At 41.0% G+C, this 22,070-nt stretch overlaps 1 protein-coding gene across 17 annotated transcripts in view; it reads right to left on the reverse strand.

Moving 5' to 3' along the window:
* Positions 1–3,526: 3,526 nt before the first annotated feature.
* OSBPL3 (oxysterol binding protein like 3) overlaps positions 3,527–22,070 on the reverse strand; it is a 181,641-nt gene continuing 163,097 nt past the window's right edge. For 12 of the 17 annotated variants that reach the window (XM_001160009.7, XM_001160139.7, XM_001160055.7 and 9 more), the window contains 6 exons: positions 20,167–20,245; positions 18,613–18,757; positions 13,434–13,578; positions 10,381–10,507; positions 7,922–8,044; positions 3,527–3,883 (listed from right to left, as the gene is read on the reverse strand). In XM_001160009.7, coding sequence (XP_001160009.4) covers positions 3,787–3,883; positions 7,922–8,044; positions 10,381–10,507; positions 13,434–13,578; positions 18,613–18,757; positions 20,167–20,245 — 716 coding nt within the window. In that variant the 3' untranslated portion in view covers positions 3,527–3,786. The remainder of the gene's footprint in view (positions 3,884–7,921; positions 8,045–10,380; positions 10,508–13,433; positions 13,579–18,612; positions 18,758–20,166; positions 20,246–22,070) is intronic. The other 5 variants (XR_010158819.1, XR_010158816.1, XR_010158818.1 and 2 more) reach the window with 1 other exon arrangement.

Genomic DNA, 22,070 nt, shown 5'->3' on the forward strand with positions numbered 1-22,070 from the left:
TCCAACCCCCATCACTTCCAGTAACCTGGTGTGTTCCTCCTTGAAAGAGTTCAGGCATGGGTCCTGTTCTGTTCCCTTTTAGCAGCCAAATAACCTTCCCATTAACCTGGAAAAACAAAGACAAAAGTGGCCTTTTTTCCCATGTTATTTATTCACATTCAACTAGCTACATGAGGGGGATAAGCACATTAATAGGAGCTTTTTGGGGAGGCACAGAGGTATGGATGGAAGGGTGGGATTAAAACAAAATAATTTTCTGTGGTTAAGTGGAAGATTTACAAATATCCATTAAAAAAGTACCCTCTGGATAAAATAATCAGAAATAAAATAAATTAGCCACTTCTGATCACTGCATTCCCCAAACCAAAGTCTCTGAAAATGGTTTGCACTTTAGACTGTCATGATTTGCAGATATTTACATGACGCAGGTTTCCAACACAGAAAAATGAAGACTAACACTGAGTAACAGATTAGTACAATGCAGAGGAAAATAGAGCAAATGAAAATAGCTATCATCTGGTAGCAAAAATAGATTTATGCCGGTGTTAATATCAAAATAAAGACATTCAAACAAATTATGCCAATACGTTGGAACTATTATTCCTAAGACCATAAGGACACCTTCTTATTGCTTCCACTCATAACTAAAAGGTCTGCGGAGATTCTGCAGCAGCCAGAAGGCATAACTTGTAGTGTATGTAGTAGGGGCTACATCAAGGTTCAACAGCCAAATAAAAACTTTATTACTTTTATTTTAGGCTTGACATCTTTAACAGTAGAACAAGATCACTGATGATAAATCTGGAAGATGCAGATGGAAGACAGTGCTTGAAGCCCAAACAAATGATTTACTACAAGTAATTAAAAGCAGAATATGAGAAAAGCAGCAGCGTAAATGAGGTAAACATTAAAAAAAAATTAGTTTGTATATTTCCCCCAGGAAGTCTCACAGGAAGCACAGGACACCTGTGCGGCTGTTTGGGCATCCTGGGTACTTCTTGCCCTCAGGTGAACTCCCATCTCTTTAGTTAGGACCAGAATCCACCTGGCTTGTAGGAGAGGAACTACATGGAGAAGCTGCATTGAGCTTTTATTATTAATACCTATGACTCAAGGAATACCAGCCTTGGGGTGCTTTGGGGCCTGGGGAGGGAAGTGACTGGCTCTCCTGCTACACTGGAGACTGTTAGCTCATTCCTGAATGGATTTCCTGCAGCGTGGGGTAGTCGACAGCTGTGACAGGAACATCACCTGAAGTGCAGGGTGGTTACCTGCACGAAGTCCCATTTCCAAGAATTTCTGTGTAATTCACCAGAAATTTTGGAAGGAATAATTAGGGGAAAAAAAGAGGTTTAAACATGTAACTCAAATGGTACAGTGATTAGCATTATTTAACCAGGAGATTTAAAGTCCAGAAAATTAAATTCTACCTTGGTTCTTCCCAAATGATGCCACGTTTCTGTTTTCTTCCTCTTAAAACTATAAAATGTCCTAGAGACATACATTTGGGGGAAAGATGCTTTTGCGAAAAGGGACAGAAGGAGAAAAGAAGTCATTTCCCCCTCAAGATAGTTTTAAGCTTATAATATCAGGATGCATCACCAAGCTGTTTAAATTTCAGAAAAGCCCTTTATAGATGCTAGTACTGACTAGATTTTAAAATCTGCATATAGTTCTGTATCATATTTTAATTCGTTCCCACCCCCATCTCAAATAAGATGACTACAGGGGTAATGTTTCGTCCAGTTGTCCCTGGGACTCTAAAATAAAGCATAAGGGCAAGTGAAATAACATTAGGATAATTAAAGATTTTCCAAATGCCGCATGACAGTGCTACGTCCATTCAGGCTGTGCATTTTGTTTTCGTTGCTTCTTTCTTTTTTGAGCCAGTCTCTGGAGCAGGCCAATTTAACAGCCAATATTACTAAGATTCTACATTTATCCTCACCCTGTGGAAACTACATTTGTTTTCCCCTTGAGTGCCCTTAAATCTACAGCCTGTTTCCTCATGTCTGTGAGCAGAATTTGGATAAATGCTTGAGATGGAAAGAACAAAGCATACACCAAAGAATCTGACTGTGTCATTCAACTGCTTAGAAATGGAAATGATATTCACATTGTGTTCATCTTGGCATCTCGATAAAATGAATCCCATATTTAATGAGTTGTTTTAAAATGCCAGTCACGTGCAGATTCCAGAAGGCTACAGATCCACTTTAAATAACTCTCCATTTTGAAAATGCAATATTGTCCAACTGGTTATTTGGTGTGACAATGAAAAATCATGCATTCTTTTCCTGTAATTATTTTACTCTTCATTCATAACATTTGATATGCTCTGAATTTCTTTAAGTATCTCAAAGTGTTTTCTGGAGAAATCTTTCTACTACATCATTATACTTGATATTCCATAGCATTGCTATGGACTTTAGAATAAAAGGCTTAACAATTAGGCTTTGGTTTTAATGTCATCTGGACAGAAGTTGGAAATGCTTTGATAACACAATTCAACTACTACACATATTATTGTAATGTGAAATAACACATTTAAAAAGACGAAGGTTCCCCTTTCAGTAGTTATAATCTGTATTATTCAAGACTGCTGCAAAACTCACAAAAGAATGATATGGATAACAAGAAAGTATAGGAAAGGGGTAAGACACTCACTTAAAGCTTTACCAGAACACAACACAAAGCAAGAACATCAATTCTCTACATTTGTCTATAAGGCAGATGGCAACTTTTTATACAAGATCTAAAATATGGTGCTTATTAAGAGGTAGAAAATACTAAAACAGCATTTAAGAAAAACATGTTGAGTTATCCAAAACAATCAGTTATTTTGCTAAACTTTTACAAAGTCAAACTGCTGTGTGGAATAAACTGTATGTTTTATATTAAACTGGGACATTCCATACTCAACAGGGAGGTGATCAAACGGAGGGACAAAAAACTAGGGGTGGGGTGGGAAGCAGGAAACAGTCTCTTAACTTCTCAAGGACTCAGCTCTCACTAAGGAGAAATTTCCTACTGTCTCTCTGGGATGCTATTGTGATATTTAATTAATTGGAATTCTTTTCTCTTATTAATAATTTCTCTGAGCAACAGGGTACAATTTTGCATATAAGGCAATAGAACTATAGGGAGGAACAAGTTCAAATGCTTCCTTTTCAAGAAGGTGCCATATTCGTCTTATATAAAAATATACATTCCATTAATCTTATATCCTCTCCCTAACCACTAAAATGCAAATGAAAATATTCTTCAGACTCCAGCACCAGCAGAATTGTTCTGTATGAGCAATTCAAGAGCTGTCTGAGGCAAAAAGATATTTCAGCTACCAAATTAAACTTGGGTAGCTTACGCATGGGTGAGTAACCCTGGGAATTCTTATTTCTTAATGCACCTGGGAGAGGTTGATTTTTTTTCTACAACATAATTTTATAAGGCATAAATTTAATTGGAATCTTCCCTAACCTTTGGAAAATTAGTGTTAAAGCTTCTTTTTTTAACCCACACATGAACATTCAATCTTTCATTTTTATTAAATAGTTTATATATAAAAAGAAATGTCAAGGTGTTCTACATTCATATAAACAATCAGGGTAACATTTGAAATTGTAAAGAAACGCACTGAGGAAAATATAGACTTAAAGAGTTACGATGCTAAGCTAAGCACAAGTGATCATCCTAGAGTATCTTTTAAATATATAAACACAGGTTTGTGCCACTTCAGAAGGCAAGCACGGGAGAAATACACTAACGTTATCTTTCTTCTTTACTTTTTCACCATAAGACAGGATGGTCCAGTTTGGAAAAACCAAGATCTTTTCTAAGTTCCAAATAGGTGCCGTTGCTCACCCAAGAGTCATCGTCGGATTTCCTGTGAAAGAAGAAACAATTTCTTGCAGACTCTTGAAACCAGCGTCATATTCTCAAGTCTCTTTCCTTCCTAACCTCCCTGCTTTCCCCATCCTCATTCCCACACGCATTCAGCATCCCAGAGTGTTGGGACTGGGAATTCTGGGAATTAGATTGTCCAGAAATAATTATGTTACTTTTTTTTTTTTTTTTTTTTTGAGATGGAGGCTCGCTCTGTCATCCAGGCTGGAGTGTAGTGGCATGATCTTGGGTCACTGCAACCTCTGCTTCCCAGGTTCAATCGATTTTCCTGCCTCAGCCTCCCGAGTAGCTGGGACTACAGCCATGTGCAACCATGCCCGACTAATTTTTGTATTTTTAGTAGAGACAGGGTTTCACCATGTTGGCTAGGCTGGTCTAGAACTCCTGACCTCAGGTGATCCACCCGCTTCGGACTCCCAAAGTGCTGAGATTACAGGCATGAGCCACCACGCCGGCCCATTTTGTTACACGACTTTAACTTCTCAAACTTAGAGGCTATGAAAAGTGGTGCTGCTGAGAGGAGGAGGATGTGGGGAGAGTCTGTCATATACAAAACATAACTTGCGTGACTGTCAGCACCTTGGGAATGACTGCACAAAAGCTACACATCAACCAGGTTGTACATAGGAAGTGGTTAACTTTTTTTTTTTTTTTTTTAAAGGAGGCCGGGTGTGGTGGCTCACGCCTGTAATCTCGGTACTTTGGGAGGCTGAAGCGGGCACATCACGAGGTCAGGAGTTCAACACCAGCTTGGCCAACATGGCAAAACGCCGTGCCTACTAAATATACAAAAATTAGCTGGGCATGGTGGCGGGCACCTGTAATCCCAGCTACTCAAGAGGCCGAGGCAGGAGAATCGCTTGGAACTGGAAGGCAGAGGTTGCAGAGAGCTAGGATCACGGCACTGCACTCCAGCCTGGAAGACAGAGCAAGACTCCTTCTCAAAAAAAAAAAAAAAAAAAAAAAAAAGTAATTGGAAGCCATAAGAGTCTGGAGAGATTAGTCCTGATTTTCTATTCTTTGAATAGAGAATATATGACACAGACCAAATTCAAAGGGCGCAAAAGGGTATACAGCTTCAAGTTTTTATCTTCCCCCTCTCTGCCAGCCTCCTGATTCTTCTCCTCAGAGGTAGTGATGTTGTCAGCTTCATTCTTTCAGGGAAATTCCGTGTGTGTGTGTGTGAACACACACTCTATTCCCTCTCATTCTGACATAATGTTGCACCAGACACTGTTCTACCCTTTCAGCTTTGACATAATGAAACATATTGGAGATCATTTCCGATTAGTACAATAAGGTAAGGGTCAGCAAACTATGGCCCAAGGGTCGAATCCAGCCTTCTGCGTATCTCTGAAATACTGTTTTATTGGAACATGGCCATGTCCATTTGTTTAAATACTGTTTATGGCTGCTTTCAATGCTGAACAGCGGGGCTGCATAATAGCTACTGAATGAATTGAACCTGATGGCCTGCAAAACCAACAATCTTATCATTTGCTCTTTATAGGAAAAGTTTGGTGACTCTAGCAATAAGGGATTCCTCATTTTCTTTTTATACAGTTGTATGATATTCCATTGTATGGATGGACCACAATTTACTTAACAGGTACCCCACTGATGGGTACTTAGGTTATTTCTAAACTCTAGCTCAGCATGTTATTTTGTATGTGTGTGAGTATGGTTACATTAACAATTCCTGTAATTAGCATGGCTGGGTCAAAGAGTATGTGCATTTGTGATTCTGACTGATATTACCATATGGTTTAGAAGCAAAAGTGGAGTGTGCCTGTTTTCCCACACTCTCAGGAATGTAGATTTTTATCACACTTGTTTCCCTATTCCAGTAACACTATATGTTTAAAAATGAGTCAATCTGTGTATCAGACAGTTCACTATTTTAAAACAAAGAGGCTCAATTTGGTCTGAGCTCCAGCTTCCACTTAGAATTTTCAGTGATTTTGTTGTTGTTCCTCAGTAAGTGTTAATGACAACATCCAAGTCCCCATATTCCTCTCCAAAATCTCTTTGCCAGGTTTCTAATTTGAACAGTCCCATGGAGGACTGCTACTGCTGAACAACTCTCGCTCTTTCTCCAATTGAAAAAAATTTTCCCATCTAATACTATGATCATTTTATAGACAGTCAAAAAGAAAAAGAGCAATGGCCGCCCCAGCTGAAGCCGCTTTCCATCCTTTTTCATTCCAGACACAATTCCTTCCTGACTGCAATGACAGCATAATCACATTCTGTATCTTGCATTTACATGGTAATGTGTTTCCAGCAGAGCTCCGCGGGCTTCGTAAGGTCATCCTTAATGCCTCATGTTGGATTGAGTTGGTGAATCTCCTTAACTAGTCCTTCAGACGGTTTGGTTACCTACCATATTTAATGATCCTAAAAAGTACTGTAATGAACATCTTCATAACTGTACATTTTTCTTTTTTTAAAAAATGAAAATAGACAATGTATGGAAGAAAAAGAACCAACCTACTTAAGGGTGTAATGTGTTTCTCTATTAACTGATCAGTAAATCAACTGATCAGTCTGGTAATCTATCCATTTTTCTATTTCTTGCCTTTTTCAAAAAAGAATGTAACATTTCCATCTTATTCTTTAAACGTTTAAATGAAGCTTGAATATTTCAGGATGAAATTTTGGCCAGTTAATTTTCCATCACTAATATCTTGAATTTGTGGAAATGATCAGAAGGGATCTAGTAGAATCTACATCAACTTTAGGGAAAAGAGCATCATATTCTTCAAGACAAAACCTTATTTGTTACTATTTTGATGTTTTGGAATACAGATTTTATTACTGCTGCTGTTATTAATAACTAAATCCTCCTAAAAGTACTTCTGTTGTCCACTAAAAACAAACAAAAACACAAACAAAAAACATCCCAAAACAATGAAAAGACACTGGTGGCCCTGGAAGGACTTGGGCAGATGGAGTAGAGCAGGAGCTTGCTGCTTTTTCACATACACCTATTTAAGTTTTTTAAAAAAAGAAAACAGAAAAACTAAAATCATATAGGCCCTGGCCTGGTAGTGAGGAGAGTCAGGCTCAATTCCAGGGTATTATACCGAGTCCTTCAACAGATCCCCTACCTGCCTTGAGCTTTCTCTTCTACTCAGTTATAGGAGGAGATGGGGAGGTGAAGGGTTGAAGATCTCTCATACCTCCTTTAAAAATTTATATCTATTGGCTGGGCACGGTGGCTCTTACCTGTACTTTGGGAGGCTGAGGCAGGTGGATCACGAGGTCAGGAGATTGAGACCATCCTGGCCAACAAGGTGAAACCCCGTCTCTACTAAAAATACAAAAATTAGCCGGGCATGGTGGCACGCGCCTGTAGTCCCAGCTACTTAGGAGGCTGAGGCAGGAGAATCGCTTGAACCCAGGAGGTGGAGGCTGCAGTGAGTCAAGATGGTGCCACTGCACTCCAGCCTGGGTGACAGAGCGAGACTGTGTCAGAAAAAAAAAAATTATATCTATTTTAACAAGACCTTCTTGGCAAGTTATTTTAAAGATAACAGTAAATGTAAGCCCAAGTGTACTGGAACTTCTACAATGCAAGAAACAGACTGCTTGGAATTTCCATACTGCTTAACTGTGGAGTGATCGTGAATGATCTCTGTCATGGTGTAAAACGTGCCTATGGGGGTGACCAACCTTAGCTGTGAATTTAATAAGCTGGCCTGGCGCTGGGACCCAGTTCTGGCAGGCTCCCTGACTGAGGAGCTCCTCTGCAAACTCACTGGCTGAGGGCACTGGAAAAGCTCAAGGAATGCAAAAACGCAGGCCCTAGTCCTGTCTGAAGTCAGCAAGAGGGAGAGCCTGAAGGTAAGTGCGGGGGACAGGGCCTGGCACAGAGGAGCAGTACCCCCACGTGGAAGCAGGAAAAGCCTGGAGAATGCTCTTATCTGGGGACAGTACTGTTCACTTTCTGCGAACCAGAAGCATAACGTGCTGGCACCACCTATCAACCAAAAACCTACTCAATCCAGGCACGAACCTGAAAAACCGAGGCTGGTGCTCCACATGATTTTCTTCTAAGACCCGCCGCCTTTCTCTCTGTAGTTGTTCAATCCTCTGCTTTTGTATTTCAGCTTCTTCTAAGTTCCCTTCTTCTAGAAACCTGAGGCATTGAGGGAAAAAAAATGAAAGGATATGAATTCAAGAAAACAAAACAATCATTACTACTCAACTTGCATGTGTCCACGACTGGATATTCAAAATCCTCTCCTATACGTAAGACCCCGCCCCAACCGTTTAATCCGTAACTTGAAGTAGTCAGAGAAGATATTTTTTTGAATTGGTGATATTTACATAATTCAAAAATTATATCTACAAAAAAGAATTTGGGGCAAAGTCTTCCTTTCTTCCTTGTCTCTAATTCCAGCCACCTTCACCCTCCCACCCTAGAAAACCCACTTTATTAGTTTCCTCTGCATCCTTCTAGAGATTCTTCATGTGTATATAAACAAATATTAACACATATTCTTATCCCTCCGTCCGTTTAAAAAATATAAATGGTAGCATGCTATGTATCCCTTGATTTTTGGTTTTGGTTTATTTTTTATTTAATAATATATCTTACAGATCTTTCCATGGATGTACATAGACATCTTCATTTTTTAATAGCCACATAATATCCAGTTGTGTGGATGTATATGAATTTAGACAATTTCCTATGGACATTTGAATCATTTGAATCATTTTAATGTGACAATGCCGCAATAAATGACCTTGTATATCCATCGTTTTACATGAGTAAGTAGGAAAAATCTGTAGGAGAAATTTCTAGAAGTGAAATTGCTGGATGAAAGGGTGAGTGTGTAATTTATATATTACTGAACTGCCCTTTATGGGGATCATACCCAATTTATATTCCCATCAGCAATGCTGAGAGTGCCCTTTTCTCCCATAACCTCAAAGTGTATAAAACTTCTGAATTTTTGCCAATCTGATAGGTTAAAAATTGGGATGTCGACATGATTTTTAAATTTGCATTTTTCTTATTATGATTAAGGCTGAGCATCTTTTCCCATGCTTAAGGGATATCTGCATTTCCTATTTTGTGGACTGTTCATTTTCCTATGTCCATTTTTTTTAACACAAACTTAAGATAAATTTAATTGAAAATGTTCATCACAGAAATTAACAATGCTTGCCATTCTTTAAACACCACATACGTTATTAATATATACTGTATATTTCCAATTAACTCCATTCTTTGGCTTGATTTAAGAAACACAATTGTAACAGATTTTATACAAAAAATACTTCCCTAAAAAAGTAGACAAACTGCACGAAACAGTACAAGCATAATGTGCATAGCAAGATAGCTTGAAGCATTCTATGTATGGCTTTCTTTAAAATAAATTAGGGGAATGGGCCCATTTGGGACCAACTGTTACAGCTGACATACGTAAACTGTTTCACATCTCTTTTAGGCATTTGCTAACAACAGTGTTCAATCCCTGCAAAATGAATTTACCTCCTTATGTCCATTTTTTCTAATGGGTTGATCTATTACTAGATTTCTAGAGGCAATTCATGACATGAGTTGCAGATACGGACTTCTCCGTTTGTCATTTATCTTTTGACCTTATATATATAGTTTTATTTATTTTGCCATAAAGAAGGGCTTAAGTTTGTTTGTTTTGTGGGGGTGTGAGTTCTCACTGAGACACTCAGGCTGGAGAGCAATGGCGTGGTCTCGGCTCACTGCAACCTCCTCCTCTTGGGTTCAAGCAATTCTCGTGCCTCAGCCTCCCAAGTAGTTGGGACTACGGGCATGTGCCACCACGCCTGGCTAATTTTTGTATTTTTAGTACAGACGGGGTTTTGCCATATTGGCCAGGCTGGTCTTGAACTCCTGACTTCAAGTGATCCGCCCGCTTCGGCCTCCCAAAGTGTTGTTTGTTTTTAATAAAGCCAAATGTAACAATCTTTTCTTTCCTTGGGCTTCTAGATTTTGAGTCTTAATTAGAAAGGCCTTAGGGGAGACATTCTTATTTCCATTTTACAGAGTAGGAAACTGAGGCCAGGAAAGATGAAAAGACCTACCATATATCACACACCTTGTGAGCAGCAACCTAGAATCAGCAGTTAGATCTCAGTGCACCAAAATCATTTAAATTTGAGGGCTCGGGGAGCTGGAGGTTTTAACTTACTTACTTTACACTAAGTTCTTTATTACTGCATGCAGTAAAACTCTTCAAAATAAACAACTTTTTTGGCATTTCAATGCAAATGGGGCTTTACAGATAATAAAGGCCATGCCACACATGGATCCTAGTTGGGCCCCATCTCCTCCGTGATACAATTGTTTAAAGCATCCCCACCTCTCAATTCCTGATGACATTTTCCACCTTTCTCAGGTGCCTCTGGTGGCCTAAGGATTGTTAATAAGACTTTTTGTAAAGGGTTTTACATCTCTGGAGAGAAAAATCTTTAAAAAATCCTTACCTCTGGTCTGGCCTAAATCGAGTGTCAGTAGGTGGCAATAAAGACTTTGATGATGGATCCATTTCATTTAATTCCAGCGCAAACTGTGTGAAGCTATAGTATTGCTCGTAGCCTTTCGGCATAGGATCTAAGAAGAAAATAAATCATTCACCCCTAACTTGCATGTTACTTATGTTACATTTTAATTCCTTCACCTTTTTCATCTCAGCCTAGCTACAATTTTTCTCTCTCAGCTCCCTTCCATTTCTGTTAAAATATTCTGACTAATGAACAGGCACTGAACATTTCTCTATAAATTTTCTTCTCTATAATTTTTCTTCTGCCTACAGGGATGTGGCCTCCTATGTGTGGTCAGAAAGCAAATTTATACAATGCTGTGAAGTTTCTGTAGTGCTTAAGCTATGAAAATAATTTGATTTTAAAACAAACATGCTCAGCTGGGCGTGGTGGCTCATGCCTGTAATCCCAACACTTTGGGAGGCTGAGGCAGGCGGATCACCTGAGGTCAGGAGTTCGAGACCAGCCTGGCCAACATGGCGAAACACCATCTCTACTAAAAATACAAAACTTAGCCAGGCATGGTCTCGGGCGCCTGTAATTCCAGCTACTTGGGAGGCTGAGGCAGGAGAATGACTTGAACCTGGGAGGCGGAGGTTGCAGTGAGCCAAGATCACGCCACTGCATTCCAGCCTGGGCGACAAGAGTGAAACTCCATCTCAAAAATAATAATAATAATAATAATAATAATAATAACAACAACAATAAATAAACATACTAATATCAGCTCTGGGTCCATTTTTCCTGATTCTCACTCTAGAGAATCTGTTTTTGATTTAAGTGATGTCAAATTCTCTTGAAACTCTGTTTAGTACCTAGAACAGTGCTGAACACAGAGCAAGTGGTTAATAAATGTTATTCTTTTCTTCCATTCCTACCCTTTTTACCAATTCTTGCCTCTCCTCAATCTTACATCTTTAAAACATTAGGTGCATTGCCCTAACTGGAATTCCAGCTTTTTAAGCTAAACATACCCAAATTTACATATTGTATAAATCCAATGTAGACTACTAAGATCTACTTACAGCCTAAGCTCTTCACACATAACAAGAGAAATGCTTGCCAGTAACTCTTCTGCACACCTCCCCTTTTTTTTTTATTGAAAGGGTCTCACTCTGTCCACCCAGGCTGGAGGACAGTGACACGATCTCAGCTCACTGCAACCTCTACTTCCAGGGTTTAAGTGATTCTCATGCCTCACCCTCCTGAGTAGCTGGGACTACAGTAGATGCACACCACCATGCCTGGCTAATCTTTGTATTTTTAGTAGAGATGAGATTTTGCCATGTTGTCCAGAGCAGTCTTGAACTCCTGGCCTTAAACAATCTGCCTGCCTTGGCTTCCCAAAGTGCTGGGATTACAGGCGTGAGCCACCATGCCCGACTGGGACCCATTTTTTGAATCTTCGTAAGTCCTCCTTGTAACTAGTCTAATTCTCTGTGTATCCTAAGCATAAAAATAGTAGCAAAGTTTCCTATGGTGTCTTGGTCAGCTCCCCAGTAACCAGGGAGTGAAGATAGTGCTTTTTCTTAAAGATGGGCCAGGGATGCTCACTGCCATTAGAGAGACATAAAGTCAAGGAATAATGACAGTAACAAAAATTTAAACAGTGTTGCTTTATCAAGGTGGTACTTTAACACTGAGACAGGATCGTAGTTCTCATCTGTGATGCATACTTTAAGCAAAGGAGACAGACTGTGCCATTTGCAAAATCTCATGCTTGCCTCTGAAGCTAGGAAGGCTTCCACTGGTGCCAATTCATTCTAACTTCACGGCAACCTCTGCAACAGTGGGAGATGTGGCAGCTACCCATTGAAAGGGCCACTGCTGGCTACCTACTTGACCATCATTTCTCTTTCTTGCTTGCTAACAGAATACTGATTCTGTTCAAATGGCATTGTGCCCTTACTGGGGATTAATCCAAGACATCTAAATCTCTCTTGCCTACTCTGTTGCCCATGACTGGTTCACGGATGGGTCTGAACCCACTGCAGGCTGACGTGATATAAAGTCCCATTTGCTGGGGTATCTTAGGAAATGTTCCTGAGAAAAGAGAGGCACGAGAGAGGGAAGCTCTTTTGTCCTCTCATTACATGCTTGGTATGCTGTCATGCAGGGGTATGACACTGAATGGTAACAACCATTTTGCATTCATTAGGGGAAACACCACGGCACACTGGGAGTAGCAGAATGTATCCTCACTGATCTGTGTGTCCTTGACACAGGTAAATTGCCTATGTAACAACCCTGGAGCCACCTCCCCTCCCCACCTCACTTACTGTTGTGTAATAGCACACAGCCTAACGGTTTAAACCACCAGTCAAATGGTTTTCTGTTTGGTTTTTCACCAGCCTAAAGCATCCTAACAGTTATATCTCAGAACAATGGTTTACAATATGGCTGTGACTTGGAAACAACATAATTTTCGGACTTAGGAGATGGAATAAGATGTTAAAGTATGGTGGGGACATGCTGATGAAAGCTGGGGTTCCCTAGCTCTTCTGCCCATATCTGCTCCAAGAGCTCAGCACCCTTCTGGAATCACAGGAGTGATAAGGATGGCTTTTGGGGTTAGGTCAGCCTGGGGACAGTTAACTTTTGTAGGTCTCCTGGGTCACTGCTTTTCCAGGAACACTTTCCTCTTTGTCCTTGCTGTAGAATGACTTCTTGCATTTCACTGATACTCTTTTATAGTACCCAGTAGAGTTATGCATGTGGACTGCCAGATTCCCTCAGAGAGTGCCCATGGATTAGCAATGCTTGTTCTGGGGTTAAGAACCTGGGACCCAGCAGCCCAGCAGAGGTGTTGCTGTAAGTAAGCATGACAGGGAGGTGAAGACTGGATGAAGGAAAGAGGGCCAACACCTCTAACCTAGTTCAAAGCAGAAGAGGCTGGAGATGCTGAACAGACACTACTCCTGTCCTCTGTGGCTTCTTGTGCCATGCCCACCCATCCACCCACTCACAGCCTGGGGTCCACAAACCCAGACACTCACTTGCTCTCCATACACAGGCAGAAGAGGAGCCGCCGCCACAGTAGATGCTTTCATGCCATTTCCCAAACAGCCGATGAACCGCTTTTCCACTCCTGTCAAACACTGTGCCTTCAATCTCATGGGCATTAGTGCTCCAGTATTTTGCCTAGGATTCAAATGAGTTGTTGGCTTAGTCCTTTAGCATCAGCTTATTACAGATATTAAGGAAAGAAAAAAGGAAAAGCTAGAGAAAGGACTGTAAGAGTGGCTCCATACTGCATATTAGTTTGCTAGTTCTGGGTTCTGTTTTTTTAACTGACAAATAAAAAATTTATATATTTGTCTTGAAACATGTATACATTGTGGAATGGCTAAATCAAGCTGATTAACATATGTATTACCTTACATACTTACTTATGATAACACTTAACTCTCTCAGTGGCCGGGCACGGTGGCTCACGCCTGTAATCCCAGCACTTTGGAGACCGAGGCAGGCGGATCACCTAAGGTCAGGAGTTCAAGACCAGCCTGACCAACATGGAGAAACTCCATCTCTACTAAAAATACAAAATTAGCCGGGTGTGGTAGCGCATGCCTGTAATCCCAGCTACTCGGGAGGCTGAGGCAGGAGAATCGCTTGAACCCGGGAGGCGGAGGATGTGGTAAGCCAAGGTCGCGCCATTGCACTCCAGCCTAGGCAACAAGAGTGAAGCTCCATCTCAAAAACAAAACAAAACAAAACAAAAACAAAAACAAAAACTCTCTCAGCAATTTTCAAGTATACAACACATTGTTATTAATTATAGTCATCATGTTGTACAATAGATTTCTTGAACTAATTCTCCCTGTCTGAAATTTTGGATCCTTTGGCCAACATTTCCCAATCCTCCCCTCCACCCCTGGCAAACCCATATCAACCATTGTTCCACCCTCTGCTTCTATGAGATCAACTCTTTTAGATTCCAAATATAAGTAAGATTATGTAGCATCTGTCTGTGTCTGGCTTATTTCACTTATCCTCCAGGTTCATCTATGTTGTCGCAAATGACAGGGTTTCCTTCTTTTTAAAGGCTGAACAATATTCCATTGTGTTATATGTACCATATTTTCTTTATCCATTCATCCATTGTTGGACACTTAGGCTGTTTCCCTATCTTGGCCATTATGAATAGTGCTGCAATGAACATGGAGATGCAGGTATCTCTTTGACATACTGATTTCATTTCCTATGGATATACACCCAGTAGTGGGATTGGCAGATCATATGGTAATTCCATTTCTAATTGTTTTTAGGAACTTCCATTCTGTTTTCCATAATAGCTGTGCTGATTTACATTTCCACGAATGGTGTGTTTCCTCTTCTCCATATCCTCCTGAACACATTATTTTTCATGTTTTTGATAATAGCCATTCTAACAGATATGAGGTGATATCTCATTGTGGTTTTAATTTGCATTTCCCTGATGATTACTGATGTTCATCATTTTTTCCTCATACATCTATTGGCCACTTGTATGTCTTCTTTTGAGAAACATCTCTTCAGGTCCTTTGTTCATTTTTAAATCTGATTGTTTTCTTGCTATTGAGCTCTCTATTCGTTTTTTATATTAACCTCTTATCGGATGTATAGTTTACAAATATTTTCTCCTATTCTACAGATTGTTTCTTTACTGTATTGATTGTTTCCTTTGCTGTTTAGTTTGATATAATCCCATTTGTCTATGTTTGCTTTTGTTGTCTGTGCTTTTGGGGTCATATCCAAAAATAATAACTGCCCTGACCAACGTCATGAAGCTTTTCCCCTTATGTTTTTGTTTGAGAAGTTCTACAGTTTCAGGTCTTGCTGTAAGTCTTTAGTCCTTTTGAGCTGATTTTTGTATACAGTATAAAGTTCTAATTTCATTCTTCAGCATGTGGATATCCAGGTTTTCCAACACCATTTATTGAAGAGACTGTCCTTTCCCCATTGTGAGTTCTTGGCACCTTTGTCAAAAACCAATTAATTATAAATGCATGGATTTACTTCTGAGCTCTCTATTCTGTTCCATTGGTCTATGTATCTGTTTTTATGCTTGGATTTTGGCTTTAAAAAACTCATACCTTTAGTTATTTAATAAAAATGAATGGTTAACTATCTGCAGTTTGTAACTCAACTAATATTTGTGTAAGATACATTTGTATTTCTACCTTTGCTACATACAATGTAAGAGAAGGCTCAGTTCTTGGACGGGTGCAGTGCCTGATGCCTGTAATCCCAGCACTTTGGGAGGCAGAGGTGGGTGGATCACTTGAGGTCAGGGGTTCGAGACCAGCCTGTCCAACATGGTGAAACCCCATCTCTACTAAAAATACAAAAATTAGCCGGCTGTGGTAGTGGGCACCTGTAATCCCAGCTACTTGGGAGGCTGAGGCACGAGAATCACTTGAACCCGGGAGGCGGAAGTTGCTGTGAGCTGAGATTGCACCACTGCACTTCAGAGGGGGTGAGATTCAGACTCCATCTCAAAAAAAAAAAAAAAAGAACAAGAACAAGAAAAGAAAAGGTTCAGTTTCTATATATCAAGTGAGAAGTGTGGGTATTCTCACTATGTATTGGTCCAGGTCTGCGAGGCAACCTTGCACTCTATTCTGCTCAGTTCAGCTCAGCTCAGGCCAGTCCAGCCCAGAGGATTTTATACAGTTCCACACTGCAGCCAGCAGAGGGAGCTCTAGCGCCCTAGAGTTGTTTTATTTTGTTTGTTTTTTGTTTTTCAAATTACCTGGCTGCCCTAAAAATCTCTCTGAAAGAATGGCAAAGGCATTTCTCCATAAATCAAAAAACCCTAGTACTATTTTCAGCTTAAACAGAATCCATATTTGGAAACTAATCATGTTGAATGGCATTTTCAGGTCAGATTCTGGTAGTTCAGCTTCCGCATTTCAAGGCTGTGGTAAAAACGGTGGGGCACGGAAGTGTCTCAGAGCTGAATTAGAAATTTAAAGTTGAGCTCTCCAGCCATGTAAGAGTGAAGGAAAAGCAAAAAGAAAAAAAAGACTATTGAGACTCTTAAGTTTATTTATTTTTTGATGATACAGGGTCTTACTCTGTTCCCCAGAGTAGAGTGCAGTGGTGCAATCATAGCTCACTGCAGTCTCAAATTTCTGAGCTCAAGTGCTCCTTCTGCCTCAGCCTCTCCAGCAGCTGGGACTACAGGTGCATGCCACCATGTCTGGCTAATTTTTAAATTTTTTGTAGAGATAGGGTCTTGTCAGATTGCCCAGGCTGGTCTCAAATTTCTGGCCTCAAGTGAGCCTCCTGCTTCAGCCTCCCAAAGTGCTGGGATTACAGGTGTGAGCCATGGCACCCGGGCTCTTAAGTTTATTCTGAAGCAGGTGTCAGATTTTCCCTTAGAGATATCTGCCAACAAATCCAGTGCTGAGAATTTGCTGGAAGCCACCAAGGGACACTGTCACCTTCCACAGGCGAGTGTGGCATCCACTTGCAGCGTCTCTTTCAACACCAGACATGCCCAGTGTTCATCTCTCATGACTATACACCCATTTTCTGCATGTAAGTGAATGAGAACAAGGTAGGTGGTAGATACGGGAGTGGAGCATGTTTCCTTGGAGAAAATGTTGAGAGCAACGTGGCTTTCACCTGGGTTGCCTTTTGTTTCTGTTTGCAGAGAGCTTAGACAAAGCTTTCAAGGTAGGGTCATTTTTATTTTGTCCCAGATGTAAGGTCATTATGGGCTTTACGTCTGTCTATAATCCAGTTTGAGGCTATAATAAAGACCCCAATCCACCTCTTCCTAAGTATTCCCTATAGTTTACAGGTGGTGCAGAGAGGCATTGCATGAGGTTCCACAATAAAACCTCATCTCTCTGCTTATTATTTCGATTTTTGTTAAATGCCAATATTCCTTGAGGAGGGTCATGTTTTAAAGCTGTTTTAACTACATACAATTTTTAAGAGCAAGAAGGAATCTAGGAGGGAGAGAAAGCAGGGAGGGCCGCCAGCAAGGCTGTTAAAATGAGACTATTCCATACTTTTTGCCTCTGGCCAATTTTTCCATTTATTCTCTGAATGTTTATGAGTCTCTCATGTGTGCCAGACACCATTTCAGGAATCAGGGCTACAGAAGTGAGCAAGATAGACTAGGTTTTGCTTTTCTGGAGTCAAGGATGATGAGGAGGGTATGGAGAGCAGAAAATAAACACACACAGCAACGATGAGCAGGCTGACTTCAGACGGTGATAAGAACTCTGAAGAAAATGGGACAGGATAGGGAGTGAATGACAGGATGGGGCTGGTGATGGAAGGATCTGGGGACAGCTGCCCAAGCAGAAGGAAATGAAGAAAGAGAAAGAAGGCCAGTGTGGCCAGAGGACAGTGGCGAAAAAGAGGGAGGAAAAAGAGAAGTTCAGGCTGGAGAGGAACGAGGTGGCGTGTGTGTACGGGTGGATCTGCAAGTGTGCAAGTATGTGTGTGAAAGGGTGGAGATGGGGAGTATAGCCTGTGCAGCGCCCGACAGGCCACCATAAGGATGCAGGCTTCAACTCTGAGAAAGATGGAAGCTGTTGGGGGATTTTGCTCAAAGGAATGATACAGCATGACATTAAAAAAAAAAAAAAGTCTGGTAAACCATACCTAATGTAACATTGACCATTTTAACTATTTCTAAGGGTCCATTCAGTGGCATTAAATACATTCACAATGCCGTGCAACCATCACCACTATCTATTTCTAGAACTTTTTCATCTTCCCAAACTGAAGTTCTATACCCATTCAACACTAATTCCCCCTTCCTCCCTCCTGCAGCCCCGGGCGACCACCGTTCTGCATTCTTTCTCTGTGAACTGGATTCCTCTGGGGATCTCGCAGAAGTGGAATCATGTAATATTCGTCCTTTTGGGGCTGACTTATTTCACTCAACACAATGCTGTCAAGGTGCATACATACTGCAGCACAGTGATTTATGTTTTAAAAGGGTCTCTCTGGCTGCTGTATGGAGGACAGACCTTAGGGGTGTAAGAGGCCAGGAGGGGCCATTGCCCTGGTCTAGGTGACAGAGGTGCAGCTGGGACCAAGGAGCTCAGGCATTGCTTGCCTGATGGCATAAAGGTGAAGGTGAAAAATCTCTCAAAGGCCCTGTGCTCTGGGGCCCTGGCTCTTCCATAGCCCTTCCAGGGTCAGAGCGCAGAGAGTCACTGGAGTTACCTTTATAAAATTCACTTTGCAGTAGCAGGAATCATCATGCAGGTTCTTGATGACAATCTCTCCATAGTGCTCAATCCACCTCTGCCCGCTTAAGATGTTATGGATGCAAGAGGTCACTTTGTTCCACTCAAAATGATCCCCAAAACTAAAAAGAAGGAAAAAGTAGAAGTACCAATTTCTAGAAGAGCCAGCAGCAAATGCAAACAAACTCTGCTCTTTTATAAAATAAGTCATGTAATGCATTATTCATCCCTTTATTCACAGAAGCAACACTGGCTAAGTGTCTATGCCACACTGGATGTTCTAGGAGCTTCCACTCTCCAAGGAGGCATGCATGCCACAGAGAATGACAGCATTCAGACTCTGCACTCTGGAAGCTACCAGAGGCTTCACTAGAAGCTGGTAGTCTCTTGGAACAGCCCACTCCCTCCTTTGACAGAGGAGGCAATTCAGAGCCAGAGGGGCTTGTCTAATGTTGCTGAACTAGGAAAGGGAAGCTTGAGAAAGGGATGAAGGTTTTATACAATCTGCTAAACATATATTGCCTGCATCCTTTATGATGAGAAAGTATTCAGATATTACTTATGGAATTCAGTAATTACGAGGAAAATGGTATTAATAATAAGACCAGATACTTACAAAACATATGCCATGTGCTAAGTACTATTTTAGGTGTTTCATGTATATTATCTGTTGAATCTTCACAATAGCCCTAGGAAGTACGTGGTTTATTATTCTCTTTTTCTAGATGGGGAAACTGGTGATGAGAAAGGTGAAGTAACTTGCCCAGGGATTCGCTGTTAATAAGTGCCAGAGTGAGCAGGTGAATCTCGGCAGTCCAGTTTCAGAGTCCCTGCTCAGAAGCAACTTGCTTTATAAACAAGTATCAATCATCCCTATCAGATCAAGGCCATACTTTTCTTAAAAGGGATTTTGATAGCAAAGCAGCATAATAAAGGAAAAACACTTTTTTTTTTTTTTTAATTGAGATAGGGTCTCACCCCTTCACCCAGGCTGGAGTGCAGTGGCACGATCACAGCTCACTGTAGCCTCAACCTCCCCAGGCTCAAATGATCCTCCCACCTCAGCCTCCTGAGTAGCTGGGACTACAGGTGCGTGCCACCACTATGCCTGGCTAATTTTTGTATTTTTTCTAGAGACAGGGTCTTGTCATGTTGCCCATACTGGTCTCAAACTCCTGGACTTAAGCAATCTGCCTGCCTTGGCCTCCCAAAGTGCTGGGATTACAGATGTGAGCCACTGCGCCCAGCTAAAACCACCATTCTTAATCTTGTTAGGAAGTGGAAATGAGTTTTTAATAAGCATCTGTTCAGGGAACTTTGGTCTCCAGGAGGCATTTCCATTTGAGGGAGAAACATTTTTTAAAAGTGAGCTTGCCAAAAGGAGGAACATTTAAACCTACTGTCAGACAGATTAAAAGAAAAAATACACACTCAACGCAACTGCCGGGGGCGGGGGTGGGCATCCTGTCCCCAAAGCAAAATCTTGGCCCTAAATTCCATAAAGCTCCTTAACCACAGAAGAAGAACTTACACTGGCAGAGTCACATGGGTTGTGCCAATTGGAACAATTTCCATGGATTTGCCCCAGAATTTGTTTTTCCATCTCACATCTGAAATGAAATACCAAATATTACATTTTTAGCAGGAGAGTTAGGTAGATGAAATAGTTCCTAGGCTAGATAAATGATCAATCGCTATATAGTACAACCTCTTCACAATCAAGTCAATTATTGTATAGCATAACTTTTCATAAAATATAAGTACCAACCCCATATGGGCCCTTGGAGCAGAATCAGGGAAACTAAAATGATAAGATAAAGTCCTTTGCATGAATGCGAGAAGTGAAAACAAGTAGTAAGCACACAGAGAGGCCCAGGCTATAACTGAGTGTGTTATAAGGTAAAATAAAACCTGAGAAGAAGGAGTGACGAATATGCTTGGAGAAAGCATCAGAAGAGGCTTGTCAGAAAGGGCCATCTAAATGGGGCTTTGAGGAATAAGCAGGAGTTCACTGGGCAGAGAAAAAGCAATTTAAGGCCAAATAAATAGCTTGTCTGAGGGGACAGAAGTATAGGAAAACACAGTCAAATAGTGTGGTTCTGTCCTATAGGTCTCAGATTGTCTTATCTAGAGAAGAGTAGAAAGGTTGAGAACAAAACCAGGTGCAGTGGCTCATGCCTGTAATCCTAGCACTTTGGGAGGCAGAGGTGGGTGGATCATTTGAGATCAGGAGTTCGAGACCAGCACAGCCAACATGGCGAAACCCCTTCTCTATTAAAAATACAAAAATTAGCTGGGCGTTGTGGTGGGTGCCTGTAGTCCCAGCTGCTCAGGAGGCTGAGGCAGGAACCCGAGAGGTGGAGGTTGCAGTGAGCCAAGATCATGCCATTGCACTCCAGCCTGGGTGATGGAGTGAGATTCTGCCAAAACAAAACAAAACAAAACAAAAACTGAAAACGAAAAACAATGGGCTCTCCAAGCCTGGCTAAGAGTCTGGTTTGTGTGCGCTGAGTGGAAATAATCAGGCCACTGATGTGATTAGACATGGACCTTGCAAAGGCAATTGGAAGCCATATGGAGAATGGAACAGGAGTAGGAGAGAGGAGAAGCAAGGCGACAAGTTAAGAGGCTACTGCAATTGCCCAGGGGATAACAAACGGGATGAAGGGAACCAAGACAACAGACGTGGGGAAGTGAGTGAGCCCAGAAATACTAAAGAAGAAGAAATAGGCACTAGGTCAACTAGGTGACAAGTTAGATACAGACTGAAAAAGAAAGAATTTATGAACAATGTCAGATTTCTCTAACTTGCAATGAATGGTGGTACCAACAGAGAAGCCAGGAAATAGAAAAAGAACAGCAAGAGGATCCCATCTGGCTGCTGCACTGAGGATCTACAGATCACAGGGAAATCAGGGTTGAAGCAGGGGGGACAGTGGGGAGCCCTGGCTGGGGTCCAGGTGAGAGAGGTGGGTCTGGGACCAGCGAGCACAGTGGGCCTCATATTGTATAATCCTATTCATATAAAATGCCCCAAACAGGCACATTTACAGGCTGGGGAATATTGAGAGAAATGGGGCAGGTGGCAGAGGGGGTGGGTAATATTTGCTAAAGAGGATTCTTTTTGGAGTGATGAAAATGTTCTAAAATTAACTGTGCTGATAACTGCACAGTTTATTAAATTCACAATTCTGTGAATAAAAACCATTGAATTGTACACTTTACACGGGTGAATGATATGGTATATAAGTTATATGTTCATAAAATTGTTACCAAGAGAAAAAAAAGATAGCTGGCTGTTTAAAGCAAAAGTATTAACAATGTACTACATGGTTTATGATATACAGAAGAGGTATGAAAAAATAGTAGAGAGGTTGGGAAGGGAAAATGGAAGTATACTTCTGTAAATCTCACTATATGAAACTGGCATAATAT

This window comes from Pan troglodytes, chromosome 6 (assembly GCF_028858775.2).
Source record: "Pan troglodytes isolate AG18354 chromosome 6, NHGRI_mPanTro3-v2.0_pri, whole genome shotgun sequence".
Lineage (NCBI taxonomy): Eukaryota > Metazoa > Chordata > Mammalia > Primates > Hominidae > Pan > Pan troglodytes.